The following is a 22,348-nucleotide window of genomic DNA, read 5'->3' on the forward strand; positions in this document are numbered from 1 at the left end:
GACTTCCATCTTCTCCCTATTGACATTTTGCTGAAAGAACTATTGCTGTACCATCAACCTTTTGTCTGGAGACTGCTGTCTGGACAAGTGTCTCTTAAGAGCCCATCTTTGTAGTTTTGTAATAAGTCAGGAGTTCAATATTGATTGATGGAAAGTTGTTGTCCATGCCCCCTCAGTGCATGAAATGTATTGCCTATGCAGTTCTTCCTATCTTTTAACACGGCAAAAAAACAAAAAAACAAAACCAGAGCCATAGAGCAACAATAACCTAAGCCCCTGTTGCTGATTAAACAGCACCATATAACTGGGGCTTTATTGTTATTTATGTACGATTCTTGATTTAATTCAAATATGAAGCTTAACAACAAATCCTGTTAAGATTGTGAAGTGTTTAGCCAACCATTGTTTGTTTAGTAATAAAAAAAGATCATTGTATATGGGGATTTAGCATAGCTCATGCTCTAGAATGAACAGATTAAAAGTTGCTTTATTTTCAATCCTTTTGTTGTAAGATCACAGAGGAGGCTCCTCTTCTATAAAACTTATTTCTGCCATTTGTGGTCTCTCCTAATACAACATAGGTAAGAAGGCATTTTGCCCTGGAGACTAAAACAAGTTAACTTATGGGTGTTGTTAAGAGGAATTTTTTTCCCATCTCCTTCCTTCTGCAATTCCCACCCTACCCCCACAAAACAACTCCGTGGAGCAGGAGGATGCTAGAGAGTACTGGAAACTTCTGTGAATTCATTTTAGGTAAAATTGATATTAGGATTTTGACTGATTACTCCCCCTGGACTCCTACTCAACCTCTTAAGAATATTCACTGTTTCCTGAGATGTAAGAAGGCATCATTTTCCATTCCACATACAGCACTGTTTCTATTCTTCTGGAGTTGTTCTTTCATCTTACTGTCCACTGTCACAAAATTATGCAACTTATGTAATTAATTATGCAAATTACATAAGTTATGTTGTGATTATGTCATCCCCTCCCATTCATTTTAATGCAATGAAAACACAGTGTGGACGGGGGAAGAATCTACTCAGTTATGTGCCGTTTGTAAGCTGAAAGCAAAAACAACAGTGAATAACAATAATATTTGTTCTGGGCATGGAACGAATAAGTGAACATTGGCAATTTCCAGTCCTGTTTCTATTTTCATTGGAATTCTTTGATATCTCTGAAACATCGTTAAAAAGCCTGTGCAACTGAGCATCATTTTAGAGAAGGAGGGGGTGGAATTTATCAACACCTTTAGTCAGTTCTGACCTTTCCAGATGCCATTGCCAATTCCCTCTCACCATGTTCAAACCCAGGAATGGGAACCGGAAGACTGCCAAGTGTTGTTGGACTCCAACTGCTATCACTGCCAGCTGGCATGGCTAGTAGTCAGAGGTGACGAGAGTTTAGTCCATCAACATCTGGAGAGCCAAGGGTACCCCACCCTGGTCTAAGCTGCCCAACCATTAGATTTGCCTGTATCCAGTTTCTCCATGAACTTGCTGTTCCTATCTTCAGTCTGGGTTGTGTATAGATACACGGTCTTGAAATACCTACATTGGCTCCCAATACGTTTCCAGGCACAATTCAAAGTGTTGGTGCTGACCTTTAAAGCCCTAAATGGCCTTGGCCCAGTATATCTGAAGGAATGTCTCCACCCCCATTGTTCTGCCCAGACACTGAGGTCCATTGCTGAGGGCCTTCTGGCGGTTCCCTCACTACGAGAAGCCAAGTTACAGGGAACCAGGCAGAGGGCCTTCTCGGTAGTGGCACCTGCGGAACGCCCTCCCATCAGATGTCAAAGAGAAAAAACAACTACCAGACTTTTAGAAGACATCTGAAGGCAGCCCTGTTTAGGGAAGCTTTTAATGTCTGACACACTATTGTATTTTAATATTTTGTTGGAAGCTGCCCAGAGTGACTGGGGAAACCCAGGCAGATGGGCAGGGTATTAATAATAATAATAATAATCATCATCATCATCATCTAGTGGTTAGACAAAAATATTTCTAAGCTCAGCAAGGTGACAGAGCAATGACACTCTGAGAATCACTCTCTGCTTTTATTGGGTAGAGAAAATAATGTCTGAACAACTTCATAGGGGTTTTCAGTTGGGAAAACAAGGCGAGCATCTGGCAGGGATGTACAAGGTGCCGTACTGTAAGGTGAGGGGGTTAGAACAGGTGAGCTTTGAAGGATGCCTTCCAGAGCTTGATTTCTATTTATTCTGGGAAGGACTCCCCAACTTTTGACTTTCAGTACTACCGGTATTTCTGACACTCTGTGTAGCTGCAGGCAGCTTGCTTATTTCTTGTCTGCTAAATAACACTGATAAAAATGCCTATCTCTGTCACATGAGAGTTGGGGAAGGGGGTGAGAAATCACTTCACTGTAGGTTGAAACTGGGAATGTGTTATATTACGTTATCACGGTATCCGTTTCTGTATTAGCCCTTTTTATCAGTCCCACTGGAAAGAGGAGCTACAGTATCTAACTGCAATCAGTGTCGCTGCTTCTTTCCTCCAGACGGCTGGCCCAGAGGTGTCTACCTTCCTGACAAAAACAGAGTTTAACTTAAAAAAAAATTACCTGTTTTGACCTGATGCCTAGAAAACAACAAAACCTCTCAAAGTCAAGTTGGCTATTTTGCATGAGCGGAATTTACAGACAACAAAAATACACTTTGTGGTTTGTAAATAACCTCAAATCTTTGTCCGTATGCAGAAAGCTCCCTGTGAAAAGCTGACAAAAGAAGCACTTGTGTGATTTTCACACATGACAGTATATACTGGTGTGCTTTTTCACCCTGCATCAGTGTACGCCTTTGCAGTGAAAATAACATGTGAAGCAAAGCTGTACATCCTTATGAATCATTTCCCCACTTAAGTTGCATATTGTTGATGTTGTTGTTGTTGTTGTTGTTGTTGTTGTTGTTGTTGTTGTTGTTGTTATTTACAGTATACCCCGCCCATCCGGCTGGGTATCCCCAGCCACTCTGAGTGGCTCCCAACAGATTAAAAACAGAATGAAACATCAAACATTAAAAACTTCCCTAAAATTCTCCATCCCACCTCCATTCTGCTTATTCCAGCAATAGGTTGATCAGAAACACCACAGAACAACCATGAGGGAAATTCAACCATGATTAAATTCAAGTGTAATCCCCAATAAACTGCTTGTGCAAATATCTGTGCGTCTTTAATAAATATTGTGGTTCTTACTTCACAAAATTGTTAGGATGAACCCTATAGACACTTATCTGGAACTGCTGGGAGCAAACCTCACTTACCTGTGAGTAAAGCTTATTGAATTCAATGAGACTTTTATCTTATGTGCATGTTTAGAAGAATCCACACCATTAATATATTTTAAAATATACCTAAAGTATACAGAAGTTTTGTATATAAATGGTTAGTGATTTATTTTTGTGCCACTAAATAACTGAAAATGCACACTACTAAATAGCATATAAATCCTGATCCTATAGATGCTTACTCCAAGAGTTCAATCAACATTATTCCATGTAAACATTCAGAGGACTGCAGCTTTAATATGTTATGTGAATATGTCCATTATTACTTTAGGTTTTGAGAGTTGATATAAGGTAGAATGGAAAAAGGAAACAGGGTATATTCCTCATGATGAATTTATGGATTGATTTGAATAATGAATAAATACCGGACCATTACCTCTGTCAATGAAGACTTTTTTTAAAAAATGAATGACACTAAGCTCATGGCATCCTGCTTTGCCAGCATATTACTCTTACATGACCATCTGGTCAAACTGCTCTGGGTGTCTTCCAGGACCAGCAGTAAAACAAGACTGAAATATAGTTTTAAAAGAAAAATGAGACGGTGCAAGCTACAGAAAGAGAAGAGGGATTTTAAGCGGGGGGGGGGGAGGAATGGAGTGGATGGAGGGTGCAAATAAGAGGGACCAAATAAGTATGTATGGGACCAACACCATATTTAGAGAAAACCGGATAAAGGAGATGTGGGAGTGGTTTGGGATTAGAGAAAGGAGGATATAGACTTTAAGAACAATGCCTGAGGTTGTCAGTCAGTTTAGCCAAGGATAACAGATCAGTGCAAGCTTGTGGGACTGTATGGAAAGATAAAGACTGTAAATTAAATTTATACAGATAAGGGACAATTCAGAGACGTCTTCAAAGCTGAGCCTGTGACTTAATATTTTTTTTAAGGGGGAAAAGGTTGCTTTTGAGGGGTGATTCAGGCCTAGTTTCTTGGTCTCAATAAGCCATCTTTGTTATATCTAGACAGCATCTTAAAAAGCAGTGACATCACCTTGCCAACAAAAGTCCGTATAGTTAAAGCTATGGATTTCCCAGTAGTGATATATGGAAGTGAGAGCTGGACCATAAAGAAGGTTGATCGCCGAAGAATTGATGCTTTTGAATTATGATGCTGGAGGAGACTCTTGAGAGTCCCATGGACTGCAAAGACATCAAACTTATCCATCCTTAAATAAATCAGCCCCGAGTGCTCACTGGAAGGACAGATCCTGAAGTTGAGGCTCCAGTACTTTGACCACCTCATGAGAAGAGAAGACTCCCTGGAAAAGACCCTGATGTTGGGAAAGATGGAGGGCACAAGGAGAAGGGGATGACAGAGGACGAGATGGTTGGACAGTGTTCTCAAAGCTACCAACATGAGTCTGACCAAACTGCGGGAGGCAGTGGAAGACAGGTGTGCCTGGCGTGTTCTGGTCCATGGGGTCACGAACAGTTGGACATATTAAACGACTAAACAACAACAGGGCCTTAGCTTTTCATTGCACATTACTTTTTTAGTAGTTAAAACTATCAGGGGGTTTTGTTTTGCTTTTGAGATTCACGCATACCATACAATGGTAAGGGTAAATAGGTTAAGGGCTCCCCACAAAAGCAAAGAGAATCCAACAGCAACTATATTTTTTGCCAACAGAAAGATGTTTGAATCTCCAGTGGATTATAGCTGCTGTTCCTTCCTTGAAGCACTGAAAATGAGAAGCTGGAGTTGTGCACACACAGACCACTTGATATAAATAACTCATAGGACTCTTATACCTTAGCCTGCATCTCTGCTTTGCCCTAAAAGACTCACTAGTACAAACACTCAACAACAACACAAACTCTTTCTCCCCAGAGGGTTTTTTCTTCTTAAAAGGAAGCAGTTGAGAGAGCAATCATTTCAAATTATAATATTTATAATATTTTAAATCTTTCACAATCCAAGCACGGAATATTTTTAAACAAAATAATTATGTAGGAAAACTTTGTGATGCAACTTTGAATACTTAGGCTGCATAATTTGAGAACTGAGTGCTCATGTTTGAAAATAATATATATATATATATTTTCTCATTTATGAACTGCCTTTTAAATTTAATCGCAAGAAAAACATTAGTAGGGATCGGAGAGTTCGTAGTATTTCAAGGAATATATTCTGGATTTGTACCAGTCCTAAATATTTGTGTTGGAATATCTGTCTGAAATGCTGGAATTAACATGTATGCAGTACAACAATTCCATGGTACATGGTTGTCATTCACATGGTGCTGGGATGTACAGCAGGTAGGATGTGTAGTGTGAACACAGGAACCATGACACAACCTTTGCTGCCCCTGTTAGGGTATCATGTCAGCATATTATAACACCCTACACAGGTATATATTGGCAAAGCATCATGCATTCATGCTACTGTGTCTGCAAAAGCCAGTTCCCAGCTAAAATACAGTACCAGTGCAATGCTATGACATAGCACTAGGATGAGGTAGAAGGTTACAACAGAGCAGGGTCATCTTGTGCCATCTTGAAATTTTCTGGTTACTGCAGAGCTAGCTATGTGGTCAATGCATGCTGCTGGGTGGTTATTTTCCACTGCAAACAGTACCTTTCTATACAGAGGGTCACCCCTGCATAATTGGAATGAGCATTGAAAACACAAGGGCACTTGTTGGCATCCTTCTGTCTCAACAGACAATGGAGTTCACATCCATGCGTGATATTACTGTGTTAGCAGCACTGAAATAACCTCCTTGGGGCTTAAGCCTGGATAGTGTGTCCTGGGCAGCCCAGGTGAAAGACACCCCCCCCCACCTCGGCCTCACTGATGTGGTCCAAAGGAAAGCAGAGCAATACCTTTGGAACCAGCTTGGCTGAAGGGGACATACAAAGCACCATCCAGCCATCTTAGGGACTCCACTCCAGATTTATGTAGGGTTAATTCCTTAGCCTTTTCTTCTCCTGAAAATATATTGCAAGGGAGCAGTTTAGGACCAGAGTTTTCCTTCTCCTAGATGGGCTAGGTTGACAAACCCCACCTGCCCAGCACTTCCCACTACAGCATGTGCTTCTTGGCCATTGGATCCACTATTGAACAAAAAAATATTGTGTAATAAATACAAAAAAACCTCTTCATCTAGAATGTATGATGGATGGGGAACCTGTGGTCCTCCAGGTGTGGCTGAACTACATCTCCCATCATCCCTATGCTGACTATGACTGATGGCAGTTGGAATCCAACAACATCTAGAGAGTCACATGTTCCCAACCCCTGCTTAGAACATAGAGGTTGGTTCCCCTGTATTTCACATGGATGTGGCTTGCATCTCCAAAAACAATATAAAGTTTCATCATGCAGACAGGCAACATTTTACTGCCTATTTATGTTTTTTTAGGCCTCGTTCCATATTGTGACATGTAGTTGAGTTTTTTAAAAGAAATGTAACACTATAGCATTATATATAAAATACATTTTTAACAATGCAATTCTATACTTGTCTACTCGCCCTACTGCTCAGTCCATTGTGTTCAATGGGGCTTACTCCCAGGTAAGTGGATATATGATTGCTGCCCAAAACGGGTTTATTAAAGCTTTATTCCCTAAATACTTTGATTTATATTTTGATTCAACTGATTGGATAATATTAAGTTTCATCTGCTCTCTTCTACATACATTTAAAAAATGTGTTATGTTTCTTATTATGTGAATCTGAACAAAATGAGCTGAAAGTGAAACTGACATTATACACTACTGAAGGAGCCATAAAAGGAAATCAAGATCATATGCAATAACACTGTACCTTTATCACAAATATATAAAATTACACTAAAACTACAAAGGAGCAAAAGGTAAAAATTATCCCATCACAGCACTTTGTTGTTGTTGTTTTATTTCAGAGTTTTATGGTTTTCTCATTAAGAGTTTGAAACTTGCTGTAGATTATATACAAAGGATGGTTCTATGTCGTTTGAGGAGGTTATTGCTTTTAAATTACATTCTAAATAGGCAAACAAAATGAATACAGGTTTAATGCGGTCTTAATTCTATCTAGCAAGCTCCAGTCTGGATAATGTTCGTTAGCTCAGGCTCAAAGGGGTGTTTTGTGGCTGCAAGTGAATAAATAAGTAACTGAATGGGAAGACTCAAAATGTATAGTTGTTAATTAAAAAGCATATTTGCTATTATACATCCTGTGGAATATGTTCCCGTTTTAATATTTTATCAATTGAAATGTAATATGTACAGATGTTCATATATTCACTTTTTCTTTCCCTTCTCTCTCCCCCCCTTCCCTGCCGCCACCAAAAGAAAAAAAAGTTTATTCTGCTTTTTCTCTTAGCTACTTGTGGTTAAGTGATAAAGTATTGAAGAACTGGAATGGTACCAATGCTACTTTTCCATTCACTATCTGTTTTGTGCTGTTGAAACTTTGGACAATAATCTGATTCATTTTTTAGATCACGGCCACTCATGACTTAACTAAATTTCTGCTTAGGAAAAATTGCCAATGGGTGGCGTGTGGCAAGCAGATATGGAACTGATGACAGTGTTTCAGAAAGTAATTGGAATAGTTGAGCCATGTATCTTTCTTCCACCTTTTCCCAGAGCAATGGTTGGTGGCTTCTTAATCCACCCGATAAGGACTGGTCTGTTCAGCTTGGGAAAGTTTTTGGCAAATGTAACATAGGCTCCAAATCTATATCTCATTGAAATTTGAATCTCATTGAAATCCCAGCCACACAACTGTCTGATGGATTGTGCCCTCAGACTTGTCACAAACCAGCCTTGGTAATAAAAGGTACATTGCATACTTGTTGCTGCTACATCTTGAGCTCACATGAACAATGGTTCCATTCTGATGTCTGGCTCAATGTCCTTGTCAAATACAGATCTAGTCTACAGTAATTTTAAATAGTTCCACTCAGAGCTACCATAGTCATTTGTTATTCCCTGCTCCTGGCAAGAAAATTAGTCAGTGCTAAATGTCCTCAGGATTGCCAAAGGACACCTTCTTAGTAACTATTTTTTGTTGGTTGTGATATGTCTAAAGATGCAGAGATGAATGTGTGTCTTCCCCTCCATAGATTCAGCAATGGAGTTAGTTGCTGATGTGGGACACACATCCTTTACTTGTTGTGGTATGTAATTAAAGGTTTTGAACCACTTTTTTATTTTTTAAGAATACAAGCACAAGCAGGATATCTGTGAATTTCATGCTGGTATGAAACTAAAATCTTGCCATTTTTTTCTTGCCAAAAAAGGTGCCTTTAATGATGCAACAAAGCTTTTTCCCTACCCAGAACTAGTGGACTGTTTGTTTGATGCTTCCTTTTGGAAACACATTAGACAAATGTGCTATCTCTTTAATTGTGCTAATTACAAAGTGCTCTCTTAATTTGGCTAAAGGAGCCAGTTAAGGATCTTTCCATGTTCCTAGATGGATGTTCTACCCCCAATTGAAAGATTAATGCCTGCCTTACTTGAGACTAATTTGTTGTTTGAGCAATAATGAAGTAACTCAAAGCTCTTTGTGGCTCCTTTAGGCCACTTGTCACAAAACATTTATTGCAGAACATTCCTCTTAAGTCTACTAGGGCTACTCTAACATGGATCACTATCTTCATTATTTGCTCAGTCTACCCAATGTTAAGCACTTTTAATTTCAGTCCCATTGATGTTAGTGGAGATAGAGACCATGTGATTCTGTGTTGGGCCAATTTAGAAACCATGCTTTGCAAAGTTGTACACTCTCACACATCTTCTCTTATCCTTCTCATGCATGAATCCCCCTTTCTTTCCATGATTTTTTGAAACCATAGTTTAGTGTTATAGTGGCATGGGCATGAATATGGTTAAAGCCAACTAAGAGTCTTTTGTAACCATGGCTTGAAGTGGATTACCAAACAAGAATGATGAAGAGCTCTTGGTTAGCTTTAACCTTATTGGCAATAATGTCAAAGTAATGCTGAAACATGGTTAAAGCACACAATGGAAAATGGGGGGAACTATTGTGCAAGGAAAATGGGAGGGGAGGAAGCATGGGTCTGCAGCTGTTACGTTTGAATGGAGCCAAAGTATTGAGCATATGGTAACATCTCCTATTAAAATCAATAGGAATTCTATACGTATGTAACATCATGAGTTGTGCCAGCTTCCTATTTGTCCTCTTCCTTGCTTGCACAGTGCAGCTAATACAGCCAACCATGAAGAGCTCTTCCCATTGTTGGCTGGTAGGCAGCCCACGTCTAAACAGCCCCCATGGCCCATCTCCAGAAAGATGCTTAACTGAGGAGTTACAGGGGTGTGATGAGGTTATGGCAATGGCAATATTTTGTTGCTAGTTGTTACTCTGGGTTATTTTTCAATGTAAAATAAATTTCTCAAAAAAGCAGCAAATCCAATAAGCAAAAACCACCAATAACTCTTCTTGACAATGTTTGCCATTTTTATTGTGAATAGTCCATCATCTATCATTGTATTTGGTTACAGTTTACAAACCCTTTGCATATTGCCACATAGCTTAGACATATCAGTTGTTGACAGGTTGTAGCATGAACTTGTCATCAGTTTCTGATTTTCACAGTGAGAATACAAGTCATTGGCAGTGGATTAGTCCATGAACAATGGACAGACTTTGAGCCACTTCAGATGTTTGCAGGAACACATTGTACAGCCAGACATTCCACAGTGTCATGTCAGACATGGATTTTGAGACAGAATCATAGAAATATAGACTTGTAGAGTTGAAGGGACCCTGAGGCTCACCTAGTTCAACCCCCTGCAATGCAGGAATCTTTTTCCCAGCATGGGGCTCAAACCCATGACCCTGAGATTAAGAGTCTCATGTTCTACTGACTGAGCTGTCCCCGGTTTATCCCAGATAGGAGTGTTCCATCAGAAGATTGTACAGCATGTCCCATATAGACTCATATTTTAATGTCTAGAGACCGAAACAGAGAAACATATGGTAAGGTAATGTTGACTATGTGCAAGGCTTATTTTAGTTAAGTGTGCTCACTTTGTAATGAAGATGCCCAATCTTTGCAAACCAGATTTTAATTTTATTTGTTAGCATTATTTAGGGATATGATGATGGCACCAATGATTATTGTTCATCAGCCTGGCCTATTGCATATAAAGTAATGAACGGGTCAGTTCTACTATTAATATCAAAAGATGTATGCAGGTCAGCAGAGCTAAACCCTCTGGCATCTTACTTCCTTGCAGTCCTCCTGGTATAGTGCAGTATATAAATTCAATAATAATAATAAAAATGTAATCCAGCTCAGAAGAAATGTGTCTAAAGTGATAGACCACCAGGAAGTAAGGTGGTGTAAGGACTAGCATCCCCAATGATATACTTCATTTTGTTTAATAATTGACTTCCTGACCCTGCTTTATTTGTTGTGAATGGGGCAGATTCTTGGAGCAAACCTACATGGTTGCCATCATTATCTCTAATTTAACTATAAAGGGTTATTTTAAAAAACAGCCCCCTAAAGTGCACACACATACCATGAGTGTGTTTATCCAGAAGGACCCTACAAAAATATTGCCAAGGTGCTCAAATATTTGACAATATATTTAATGTACTTTTTGGAGCCGGTGTATCATGTTCTTTGCTTTTGAAATTATTTCATGTTAGAAGCCTCTCTTCTTACCAAGCAATACTTGTCAGTCAATCTAATTGAAATGTCATGGTGACCTTTTATTTGAAATAGTTATATTTCCTGACTTCATTTGGAAATTATTTTGCCTTTAATTCAAATTAAAATCTTAAAGCTACCAGGGTGCGGAAACCCTGTATGCTAATTAACTTTAAATGCAACGTATCTTTTACAGAAGTAATTCAACTGAGTCTGCCAGAAGATCAGAAAATAAGCATCACTGCAGCAACAGTAGGACAAAGTGCAGTTCTAAGTTGCGCCATTCAGGGGACCTTGAGACCTCCTATCATCTGGAAGCGGAACAATGTCGCTCTGAACAACTTAGATTTGGAAGACATCAATGTGAGTGATAAAGGACTCTTGAGCTACTTAATAGAGTCATTATAAAACCTTTGCCATACAAACTAGAGCAGTAGCATTTGTCAAATTGACAACCGCTCCTCAGTGTTGTTCCTCTTCTCACAAATGAGTGACCTCCTGTTCAGGTCAAAGGGTCATGCTGGAAATGTCTCTTGAACTTAAATGACGGCTTCCGTTTTCAGATGCTGAACAAAAATGCAAAATATAAATTCTTGCCCATTGGCAATAGAAATGATACAATTCTTCTGTTTAAAAAAAGAGAGAGAGGAAGGAAGGAAGGAAGGAAGGAAGGAAGGAAGGAAGGAAGGAAGGAAGGAGGTAAAGGATCGAGGGTAAAGAAACAAATGGATTCACCCCATAGAATCAAACAACGCCTTATGTAATTCGAGAACTGGCTTGGCTGTATTCTTGCTGTTACTTTGACTTTGTATGAGGTTCCATTGTTTGTGTGTAATTTCTGTCAGGTGAAAAGGACATACCGGTACCTTTATTATCCTGAGTGTTGCTAACAGTAAATCATTAATCAACTAGGCATGAAGGTGAAATGGTCAAAAAAATTAACCTTGGTACCTTGGTTTTTTAACATAATCCGTTCCGGAAAACCATTCAACTTCTGAAACATTCGAAAACCAAAGCATGCATTTCCCAGAAGCATTTATATCCAGAAAACGGAATACGGAAGCCACGTGTCACGTTCGGATTCCGAAAAGCATTCGGAAACCGAAGCAGTTCCTTCTGTGTTTTCGGTGTTAGAAAGTGTTAGAAAGTCTAAAGGTTCAACTTCCGAGACAATCAAAAACCAACTGTAATAAAGAACACATTATTACTTGTTACAGGTAGGTAGCCATGTTGGTCTGCCATAGTCAAAACAAAATAAAAAAATAAAAAAAAAATCCTTCCAGTTGCATCTTAGAGACCAACTAAGTTTGTTCTTAGTTTTGTGCATGCACACAAAAGCTCATACCAAGAACAAACTTAGTTGGTCTCTAAGGTGCTACTGGAAGGATTTTTATTTATTTTGTTTTGACATTATTACTTGTGATCAAGGTGCCTGATGAGGCCACACCCCGTAGGGGCTTGCTGCCATTTGCTGGAGACTCCTGCTCCTCATCCTTTCCTGTCACTGCCTGTGTTCACCTTCCATCTCCAAGTGTGGTAACTTGTCAATTAATGCAATGGTGCAGATTTGGAGGAACCAATAGACTTGAAAGTTTGACCACCTGGCTGCTGGGAACAAGAATTGGAGCTCTTTGTTAAAAACCTGTTGCTAAAAGGGTCATCATTAGATCCATAGTTTAAAAGGTTGGTGCATAATCTGACCTATTTCATAAAATATTTTCTTCCAGAAAGACTGAATAACAGCTGCCACATTATTAACTTTCTAAACTTTTTCTGTAGTACCACCAGCTATTCTTACATTTGCAAGCTTATCTATGTAATAGTAAGAGTAAAAACAATCTTATTTTTTATGGAAACATAGCAGGATCCCAAGGGATGCACAAAACCTTTCCCTATCTGCTGTAGTTTAGTCATGGAGCTGAGACATCAAAGGAGCTGAAGTTAACAATGTGAGATTCAGATCTCATACTGCAGTCTGTTTGGCCTGCCTAAACTTTACTCCATGGGGTCTCATGAATTGTTATGAGAGCTTGGAGAGAGATTAGAAATAGGCTCTGGTTGTATACACACCATGGAAGTTAGGCTGCAAATGTGTTACAGCCTTTTTAGGCAGCCCTGAAAGTGCTCCCATGCCTTCATGAGGCCACTTGTCTCATGTGAAAGGGGGCATTTAGAAAAATTTTGGGGGTGTGGACTGGAAAAAATGTGTGTGTGTGTGTGTGTGTGTGTTGCAATGAGGTGCCAGAGTTGTGGCCTGTCTCTCTTTTGCAAGGGAGTAAGTCACTCTTTTGCAAGGGACATGGGTGGCGCTGTTGGTTAAACCACTGAAGGTCGGCGGTTCGAATCCCCGCGACGGGGTGAGTTCCCGTTGCTCGGTCCCAGCTCCTGCCCACCTAGCAGTTCGAAAGCACATCAAAGTGCAAGTAGATAAATAGGTACCGCTCCAGCGGGAAGGTAAACGGTGTTTCCGTGCGCTGCTCTGGTTTGCCAGAAGTGGCTTAGTCATGCTGGCCACATGACCCGGAAGCTGTACTCCGGCTCCCTTGGCCAGTAAAGCAAGATGAGCGCCGCAACCCCAGAGTCGTCCGCGACTGGACCTAATGCTCAGGGGGCCCTTTACTTTACCTTTAAGTAAAGCTGTGCCACCATTTCAAACAGCAGCAGAACTGCAATAAGCAGGAGCAATAAGCTGGAGGCATTGAAAAGGTTTCAATAGGAGCCACTGGCCAGGGGAGACAAGGATGACCAAGAATGCCCTGGGAATGAGACTACATCATAATACAGCAGCAGTCCCATTAATCCATTCTCAGTGAGGAAAGCTGTTGTGCTGCTGCTGCTTTTCATTGTTGCATTTCACCACAGTCACCATTGTAAAAGAAAGACTGACCATAACCCTCTGGCTGTGTCACAACTATCATGAAAAGCCCTCATGAAATATATGAGAATTTTTACAGATCCTCCAGGATCCCAGCAATTTTCACCCCACCTACCCCCAGCTCAAAAAACTGAAAAAAATCTTGCCTGGATATGTAATTTCTAGGTTGATGAAAAGACACTGGGGAATGCAGCTGTATTTTCATTTATTTGTTCATATAATATCAGGTCTTTAAGTATGTGTGTAGCTTTCATAACCTCCCATTCAGCAGAATGTTTATTACATTTGTTCATTAACATCATTCTTCTTCTGTCTTGATGGCCAGCCTTAAGTGCATAGTTCAGTCTTGTCAAGGAAGAAGCTGCTTAACTGATCTTTGGCCATAAAGGAGGAAAATAATTTCTGCTTTTAATAGCACATGCACTGAACAACTCAAAAGTTTGTGGCAAGGCATAAAGAGGCCATTAAAAAAGAGAAAATGATACATTTACTTTTGTTTGCTTTAAAATTATAATGCACTGATTTCCCCCCCCCCCCTTGCAACATATTCTTCCAATATTGCAAATATATTTTCTTTATGGTGAGTTGGCACTTGCATGGAGGTTTTGCACCCAGCTACCCCATAAGGTGGGAATGCAGTCTAAACCACTGAGCCTAGGGCTTGCCGATCAGGAGGTCGGCAGTTTGAATCCCTGCAACAGGGTGAGCTCCCGTTGCTCGGACCCAGCTGCTGCCAACCTAGCAGTTCGAAAACACGTCAAAGTGCAAGTAGATAAATAGGTACCACTCCGGCGGGAAGGTAAATGGTGTTTCTGTACGCTGCTCTGGTTTCACCAGAAGCAGCTTAGTCATGCCAGCCACATGACCCGGAAGCTGTACGCCGGCTCCCTTGGCCAGTAAAGCGAGATGAACACCGCAACCCCAGAGTCGTCCGCAACTGGACCTAACGGTCAGGGGTCCCTTTACATTTACCTTACCCCATAAGGTAGGATATCAATCTGAATCCTACCAAATTTCAGAAGGATTAGCTATGGTAGCTTTACCACAAACACAGCCTTTATACTGTTGAGGTGAGTTGAAAAAACAAAATTGTTTAATCTCCCCATGTGTTTTGTGGGCGTTTGGTTTGAAAATAGAGAAGTGATAGAGGTGTCCCTAAGCAGGAAGCTTGCCAAATTTCACAGTGATAGGCCCAGCTGTGTTTGTTCAGGGCATGTTTAAAGTTTTGTTTTGGAGGTGAGCTTTACCTCCCTCCCTGTGGCTTTGTTTTTGAACATGAATCAGTGGCATTATGCATTATGCATTATTACCCCAAGTGGTAAAATCACAGAGTAGCAAGATTTGAGGAGTAGGCTGGTGTAGAGGTTGGAAAACCTCATCCGTCAAGCTGATTCTGCGTCTTGGGGATTGAGAGGGGGGCTTCTCATTCACATTCTGTCCTTCCTGTGTACGTTAGGAGAAATTTCTTCTAAAATGTTGGTGAATTTTCATGAGGATTTTCATTTATTTATTTTATTTTTTTAAAAAAATACAAACTGAAGTGGAAATGTGGAACACTAAATTTAAGAATGGAAGATGAGAAACCCAAATCAAGATGTTCACCCATCCCTACCTTCTTCTCAGGTTTTCACCATCCATTTCCTATTCTAATGGACTTTAATTCACCGACTTTAATGGATCTGGACCTGGATTTTACCAGTTACACATAGGCAAAAAAATTCAGTATAGAGATAAATCCCAGTGATTTAAGTGTGACATAGAAAGCAATCCAAACCCATATCTGCTGTGTGGAATGAGATTTGTTGTGAAAGAGCTGTCTCTCCATCAGTCTCTGTTGGTGGATGGCTTGCTGCCACAAGAGGTCCCAGCTGTGCCCACCCAAATCATAGATGGTTAGAAGCTAATGCTGGTGACATCCCCACCACAAGGCATTCCGGGTTGGGGAGGGTGTGAAGTTGGGGTGACCAAGGGCCTAATGGATCTTCAGCTAGTAAAGGGTTGTGATGGGCTAGTCTTTGCTGTGCAGTCCTGGAGCTGGTGCAGCAAAAGATATGAGACAAAACCATCCTGTTCACTTTTAACCATGGCTGGTATTAGTAGCAGTGAATGCAGTGTTAGCTCCTAGCTGAGAGTTAGCATAACTCCCTTACTCCCTGGTAAATATGCATAGGATGGCAGCCTTGATGTTGGTCAGTTAGATTTTAATATAGTTCAGGTTGCAATCTTAAACACACTAATTGAACGCACTGGGATTTACTTTTGAGTAAACATGCATATAATTGTCCAGGCGCAGGTGCAATAATTACAGACTAGGAAGGTGGATTTCAATGCATTCTTATGAGCTGAGGGTATTTTAATCTGCTTTAGTGTTTGTGAACAGATGACAAAGGGGTTTTAGTTAATCAGGATGAATTGAATCGAACTTCAGTGGTGTTGAATGTACAATCTAGGTGTGACACTGTCAAGGTACGCAGCTGAGCTGCCTCTTTTACATGTGGTTATAGCCTTTACTGCTGATCTGTAGTAAATTAAATACTCTGCTAAATTTTTGACATCTATTAAAACTTCCAGCTTCAGAATATTGCACACATAGCTGTGATGAAGTCATTACTTTGTTTTTTCCCCCCTAAATAGAAATTAAGGCCCGAGAGAGCAGCCGAGTAATTGGATAGGTCCACTGAGGAGAATTGTGCTTCTAAATTGCACTGTGGAACATGAATGTAGCACTTAAAGATACGGAACTTCAAATAAATGCATTCAGAGAGAATGTGGTGCACTGTGGTTTATGCAGCACTTTAAATACCAATTCATTTGTTGCACTTACTAAGGCAATTTCAGCACTCAAAAAGCCTCAGCACTGGTACAATTTCTTCTGTCTCCAGAGGTGGTGTTCTTTGTTCTCACCTCTAGCTGTATTGTGAGCTATGGTGTATTTGTTTAGCAGTGAGAGCTGATTTTAAATCACAGTATACAGAAGGTGGGGGGAAGTATTTGTCTGTATTTTCAAGTATAGAAAGTCAGGTAGAATAGTTTCAGTAATCATGCCAAGATAGGGGTAAATAGATGAAAATGACTGGCTATTGGATACAATGGAATTGAATGCATGTGATTGCATCAGCTGCAAGACTGCAACACATTGGAGAAGGCTGGTTTCATTTTTAATATTTTAACATATAGCAATAGGACAAGTGAGGAGCATCAGTGACCTCGTTAGAAGTAAATGAAGTGTTGTCATTTGCTTAAATAGATTATGGGTTTTGCCACTTCAGAAGTGTGGTAGGAGGTGAAGAAGTGTCATATTCACTTGTCAAAAGTCTTCTGTAATTGTGGACTATATGTACTAAAAATGACTTAATATTCTGTGTCAAGGGAGCCTTATGACACAAAGATAGGGGGCCTGTAGCCCTCTGGATGTTGTCAGACTCCAACTTCCATAATCCCTGACCATTGTGTATGGTGGCTGGGATAGATAGAAACTGCAATCCAGCCACATCTGAAGGGCCATGATTTTCTCATCCCTAATCTAACTTGCACTATCCATGGAATCAGAGTTCCCTGTGGTTGCATCCTAGCTGTGCATGTGCAAACCTCTTTATTTTCCCATAAGCAATTTAATAACTTTTGTGCTTGGGCAAACAACCAGGCCATTAAGTGTGAGTTAGTTTATCACATGTTTATACAATGTGCATATTGTTCATAATATTATTCGAAATTGTTTAGTACTGGTGTTGTTTTTGTATGGTTGTTTACAGTCTTAAAACTTGGGGCTAGGTAAAGTCCTATTTTATTGCAGTCTGTTTACAGTATCCCATAGAACTTAATGGGGCTGAGCGCAATTTTGCTCACAACTTTCTGCATGATCCCTTTGTTTTCTGAATCACTCTTTGTTTACTGAATCATATCACAGCCTGGATTCCTATTTTTGGTGATGCTATAATGTGATTTGCAGACCAGTCCTGTGCATGTCTGCTTGCATATACAGCAAGTCCCTCAGTGGAGCTTACTCCCAGTTAAAATGTACAAAAGCTAGCAATTGTACAGTGCAATCCAATGCATGCTTACTTAGAAGAAAACCTCACTAAATCCCATGTGGTTTACCACCAAAGAAGTCTCCATAGAATTCTAGCCTAAGAGTTTGGGGGGGAAACAGAGCGAGTGAGAGTGAGATCACCTTTTCCATTCATTCTTTGAACCTTTTGTCTCACTCTAATATTTTTATCTGAAGCCAGAAGGAAGATCCTGAAGATCAACAACATCCTATCTCATACCAATATTTGAACTAATATGACTCGTCTGGATTAACAAGACTTTCCCTAGCTAACACAGATGTTTCTGAATCTACTGTATTTCTAAGCCAGTGGTTTATTCCTCTGAAATGCCAACCTTTCTTTTATCTTTCTTATGTTGCCTCCCCCAACTCTGCTTTGTTTAAAAATAGTTTCTGATACTGTAGGCAATTATAAAGCTAATTTTGTCCTTTTCTTAAACAAAGCAGAAGCTGCCTCCTGATTCTGCACATTTGTTGTTGATAGTCCTCTACACAATTATGCCTTACTTTGATGCCTGTTCCCTTTGTTCTATTTTTAAGCCCTGTAAAGTCAATAGCGATTGACTATCCTTTCCTCTGTAGAAATGTGTGGCATTTCAAGAAAAAGGAAAGTAGAGAACCCATCAAGGATTGTTTCTTCTTTTTAGGAGACAGTTTGTATTCCCAGAGCTACACTTTCCCCAAATTATTCTTTGGAAAAACTGTTCATTATTTATTTCTATTACCACTGTAGCTTTTTCTTGTAGCTTTCCCCGGAGATTCCACAACACTTCTTTCATTTGTGCAAGCCAGCTTGCTCTGGGTGAATGGCCATAATTCTTATACAAGGCTTTAGTTCCACAAAAAGGCCAGCTTTTTAAAAAGACTTGAAATTTCCTTAAAAAGGGGATTCCATCCCACACACCTTCTTTCACCTTAATTAAGGTAAATAGCATGTACTAGACAAGGATTCTGACCAAACTGCAGAAGGCAGTGAAAGACAGGCGTGCCTGGTGTGCTCTGGTCCATGGGGTCACGAAGAGTCGGACATGACTGAACGACCGAACAACAACAACACACAAGGATTGGTTCACATATGCATCCACATTACTTGATTCTTCTTCATTATTTCTCTCAATGCTATTCAACAAGTATATGAAGCCATGGGAAGTAGACATTAGGAGTTTTGGAGCAAGGTGTCATTAGTACACCCAACTCTATTTCTCCATTATATCTGAGTCAGGAGAGACTGGTGCCTGGATAGAGTGATGGACTGGCTGTGAATCAATAAATTAAGCTTGAAACATGGAAACCTTGTTGGTGGTGGTTCCCTTGTCCAGGAGATAGGTCAACTTCCTGTTCTGGATGGGGTTGTACTCTCTCTAAAGGAGCAGGTACTCAGCCTGAGAGTACTCCTTGAACCACTAGAAGCCCAAGTTATCTCTGTGGCAGGTGTGGGTTTTGTTTTACCAGCTCCAGTTAGTACACTAGCTCATGCATTACTAACCTCAAGTCTTGATTACTTGTAGCATATGTTGTATGTATCTGACCTGGTAGCTGGTCTGGAAGCTTCAACTAGTGCAGAATCCAGTGACCAGATGGCTCACAGGAGCAGATTTCAGGTGACATGTTCTCCAGTGCTGTACTGGTTGCTGTTTTGCTACTGGGCCAGGTTCAAATTCTTGTGTTAATCCGTAAAGCCCTAAACAGCTTATGCCCAAAGTACAAAGGACATCTACTGTATATGTCAGGCATGTCCAACAGGTAGATCATGATCTACCAGTAGATCACTGGACATCTGTGGTAGATCACTGGTAGATCAGTGGCTCCCCCAAAGAAGCTAAATAACTTTGTCTCCCCTAAAAAAACTCAACATCTTTGCCCTGCACCCCTAAAATGACCTGAACCACCAAAAACAGGGCTTTCCTTCCTAGAAAAAGTTCACTGTCGCTTTCCTCCTCCCTAAAGAAACTCAAGAACTGTGATCTGAACCCCCCAAATGGGGGTAGATCACTGCCAGTTTTTAACTCATAAGAAGTCTCATAGAAGTTGGCCACCCCTGGTATATGTGAACCAACCTGTGTAGTACAGGCTGTTTATGAACTTCTTGGCCTTTAATCAAGGTTAAAGAAGGGATAGGAAAAGGCCCTTTCCCCTTATGCTTCACATCAATCATTGGTGATTTAATATTTGGTGATTTAATTCTTTAGAAATGCATATATCTATTATTATTGTTTTAAATTAACCAAAATAAAAGCACCAAATTACTTCTCTGAAATATGTTATGGTGTGGTTTCTGACATGAGTATGCAGCTATTAGAATCATAGAATCATAGAGTTGGAAGAGACCACAAGGGCCATCCAGTCCAACCCCCTGCCAAGCAGGAAACACCATCAAAGCATTCCTGACAGATGGCTGTCAAGCCTCTGCTTAAAGAAGAGAAGGAGACTAACTAAGCACAGCAACAAGATGGAATAAGGTGTGTGAGTAACATGTCCCACAGGAACTTTGAAATATGATGTGTGACTAAAGGCATCTATGGAAGTAGGTTTACAAAGGATTTTCATGCTTAGAACCTATGCAGGACCATCTCCTTTGAAATTACGCAAACCCACTCTAGCTGCAGTGAGAGGTCAATCATGCAATGGCTCATCCCATCATTCATTCAGCACTGAGCCAGAAAGAATATTGCCACACATAAAATCACCAGCACCAGTTATTGCAGGACTGACATGTGACAAATTACTTATCTAGATCAACCCATGCTTAACTTGTGCACTATGACAGGATTACAGCTCAAGATGGCATATCTGCCACACTTTTTAGGAAATGGCTCTTAACATTTTTTTCTAAATTAAACTGCTCACTGATCTATCTACCCATGCTGCTAATACCATATATTCCAGCTACTCTAACCTTTATTGATGGTGTTCTTTAGCCTAGCTGATTTCTCTTCCTTCATTCCAAGTTCCACAGCATATGTAAATTTTATCAACATCCTGTGCATTCCTTCTTAGTTGTCATTTTTATGCTGAGTTAACATCTATCTAAATACCATAGCTCTCATTTTTCATCTCTGCATTCAGAATGGTTTCTATTCATAAGAAGAACTTGATTTCAGAATCATATCATCCCATATATATTCAAATAACTCCCTGTTCACCAACTTCATATTTTCATGCTCTCATATAATGTACTATACTCAGAGCAGGAACTTCGGAAGAATCCGAAGTTTCTTGTGCATTTTTGACTTCTGATTTCTGTGCATTGCAATTTTAATTTATAGCTTGCTCTTTGTGAATCCACATTTGCACAGAGATATAAAATTAGAAATTTTGGAAGCAAGCCTAGTAATTTTCATGGAGCATATTTCCTTGTAAAATGGCTCAGGTTCCAGTCTAAAAAATTACACCCATTCACAGGTGCAGTAATATGCTTTATGTATTGCTATAACCTCCATTATGTGCATCTATCCAAACAATGACCAACAGTGTAAGTTTTGACACCATTAATCTCTTGCCTGTGGGAGGATAGGGATGAAGGAAGCAAAATTCAGTCACTATCTTACCCTTCCCCACTAAATATGCAATGATATTGGAACTGATAGTGCTGTACATGTATGCATGTTTCTAGTTCAGTGCCAAAATCCATGCCAATAACCACTGAAAGGTATCTAGTCCCTATGCCAGCTAGATTTGGGTGCTAGTGCTGATTCACTCAGCTATGTTTGAAGTGAAAGGATCGCTATGAGGCTGCTCCACCCCCCACCCCCCAAAATGTAGTAAAATGAATTTGTGATACTGTTCAGCACATAATTGCAAAAACTGGGGAGTGGGGGAGGGCGAGACTAGAATAAAATATTTCTTTATTTTCAGAGATAACTCTGAAACCAGAAGAATTGTATTTGCTGCACAATACTCACAACCCTTTCAGAGGTACCCAGACTATAAAATAGATTTGGGACCATCTAGCAAATTAGAGGTTTTAAAAAAATGGAACACTTGGGCTGATGCACAACAGTCCATAGAAATATGTACAATTACACATTACAGTGGTATCTCAGGTTACAGGCACTTCAGGTTACAGACTTCGCTAACCCAGAAATAGTACCTCAGATTAAGAACTTTGCTCCAGAATGAAAACAGAAATCGTGCGGCGGCAGCGGGAGGCCCCATTATCTAAAGTGGTACCTCAGGTTAAGAATGGTTTCAGGTTAAGAACAGACCTCCGGAATGAATTAAGTTCTTAACCCGAGATACCACTGTATATACAAAACTAGAGAGATAGATGTGGCAATTGTAGAATATCATTAATGTCATAAAACTGACAATGGTCCATGGAACATTATGGATACATGTTTGAATAAAGCTGTAAAGTTATAGCCATTGTACAGTGATATTTGTAGCTAAAGACTTCCCCCTTTGTACTGATATGTGTATTTCCCTCATTTGCAAGTGCTAAAAAGCTTTTAATAAAGACAGCTACACACACACCAGTCTATCTATGTATGAA

The 22,348-nt window shown here is 40.0% G+C and overlaps 1 protein-coding gene across 2 annotated transcripts in view; it reads left to right on the forward strand.

The window, feature by feature from the left end:
• FSTL5 (follistatin like 5) overlaps window positions 1–22,348 on the forward strand; it is a 318,694-nt gene that overhangs the window by 213,076 nt on the left and 83,270 nt on the right. For both annotated transcript variants that reach the window (XM_033159896.1, XM_033159897.1), the window contains exon 7: window positions 11,130–11,296. In XM_033159896.1, coding sequence (XP_033015787.1) covers window positions 11,130–11,296 — 167 coding nt within the window. The remainder of the gene's footprint in view (window positions 1–11,129; window positions 11,297–22,348) is intronic.

This window comes from Lacerta agilis, chromosome 9 (genome assembly GCF_009819535.1).
Source record: "Lacerta agilis isolate rLacAgi1 chromosome 9, rLacAgi1.pri, whole genome shotgun sequence".
Lineage (NCBI taxonomy): Eukaryota > Metazoa > Chordata > Lepidosauria > Squamata > Lacertidae > Lacerta > Lacerta agilis.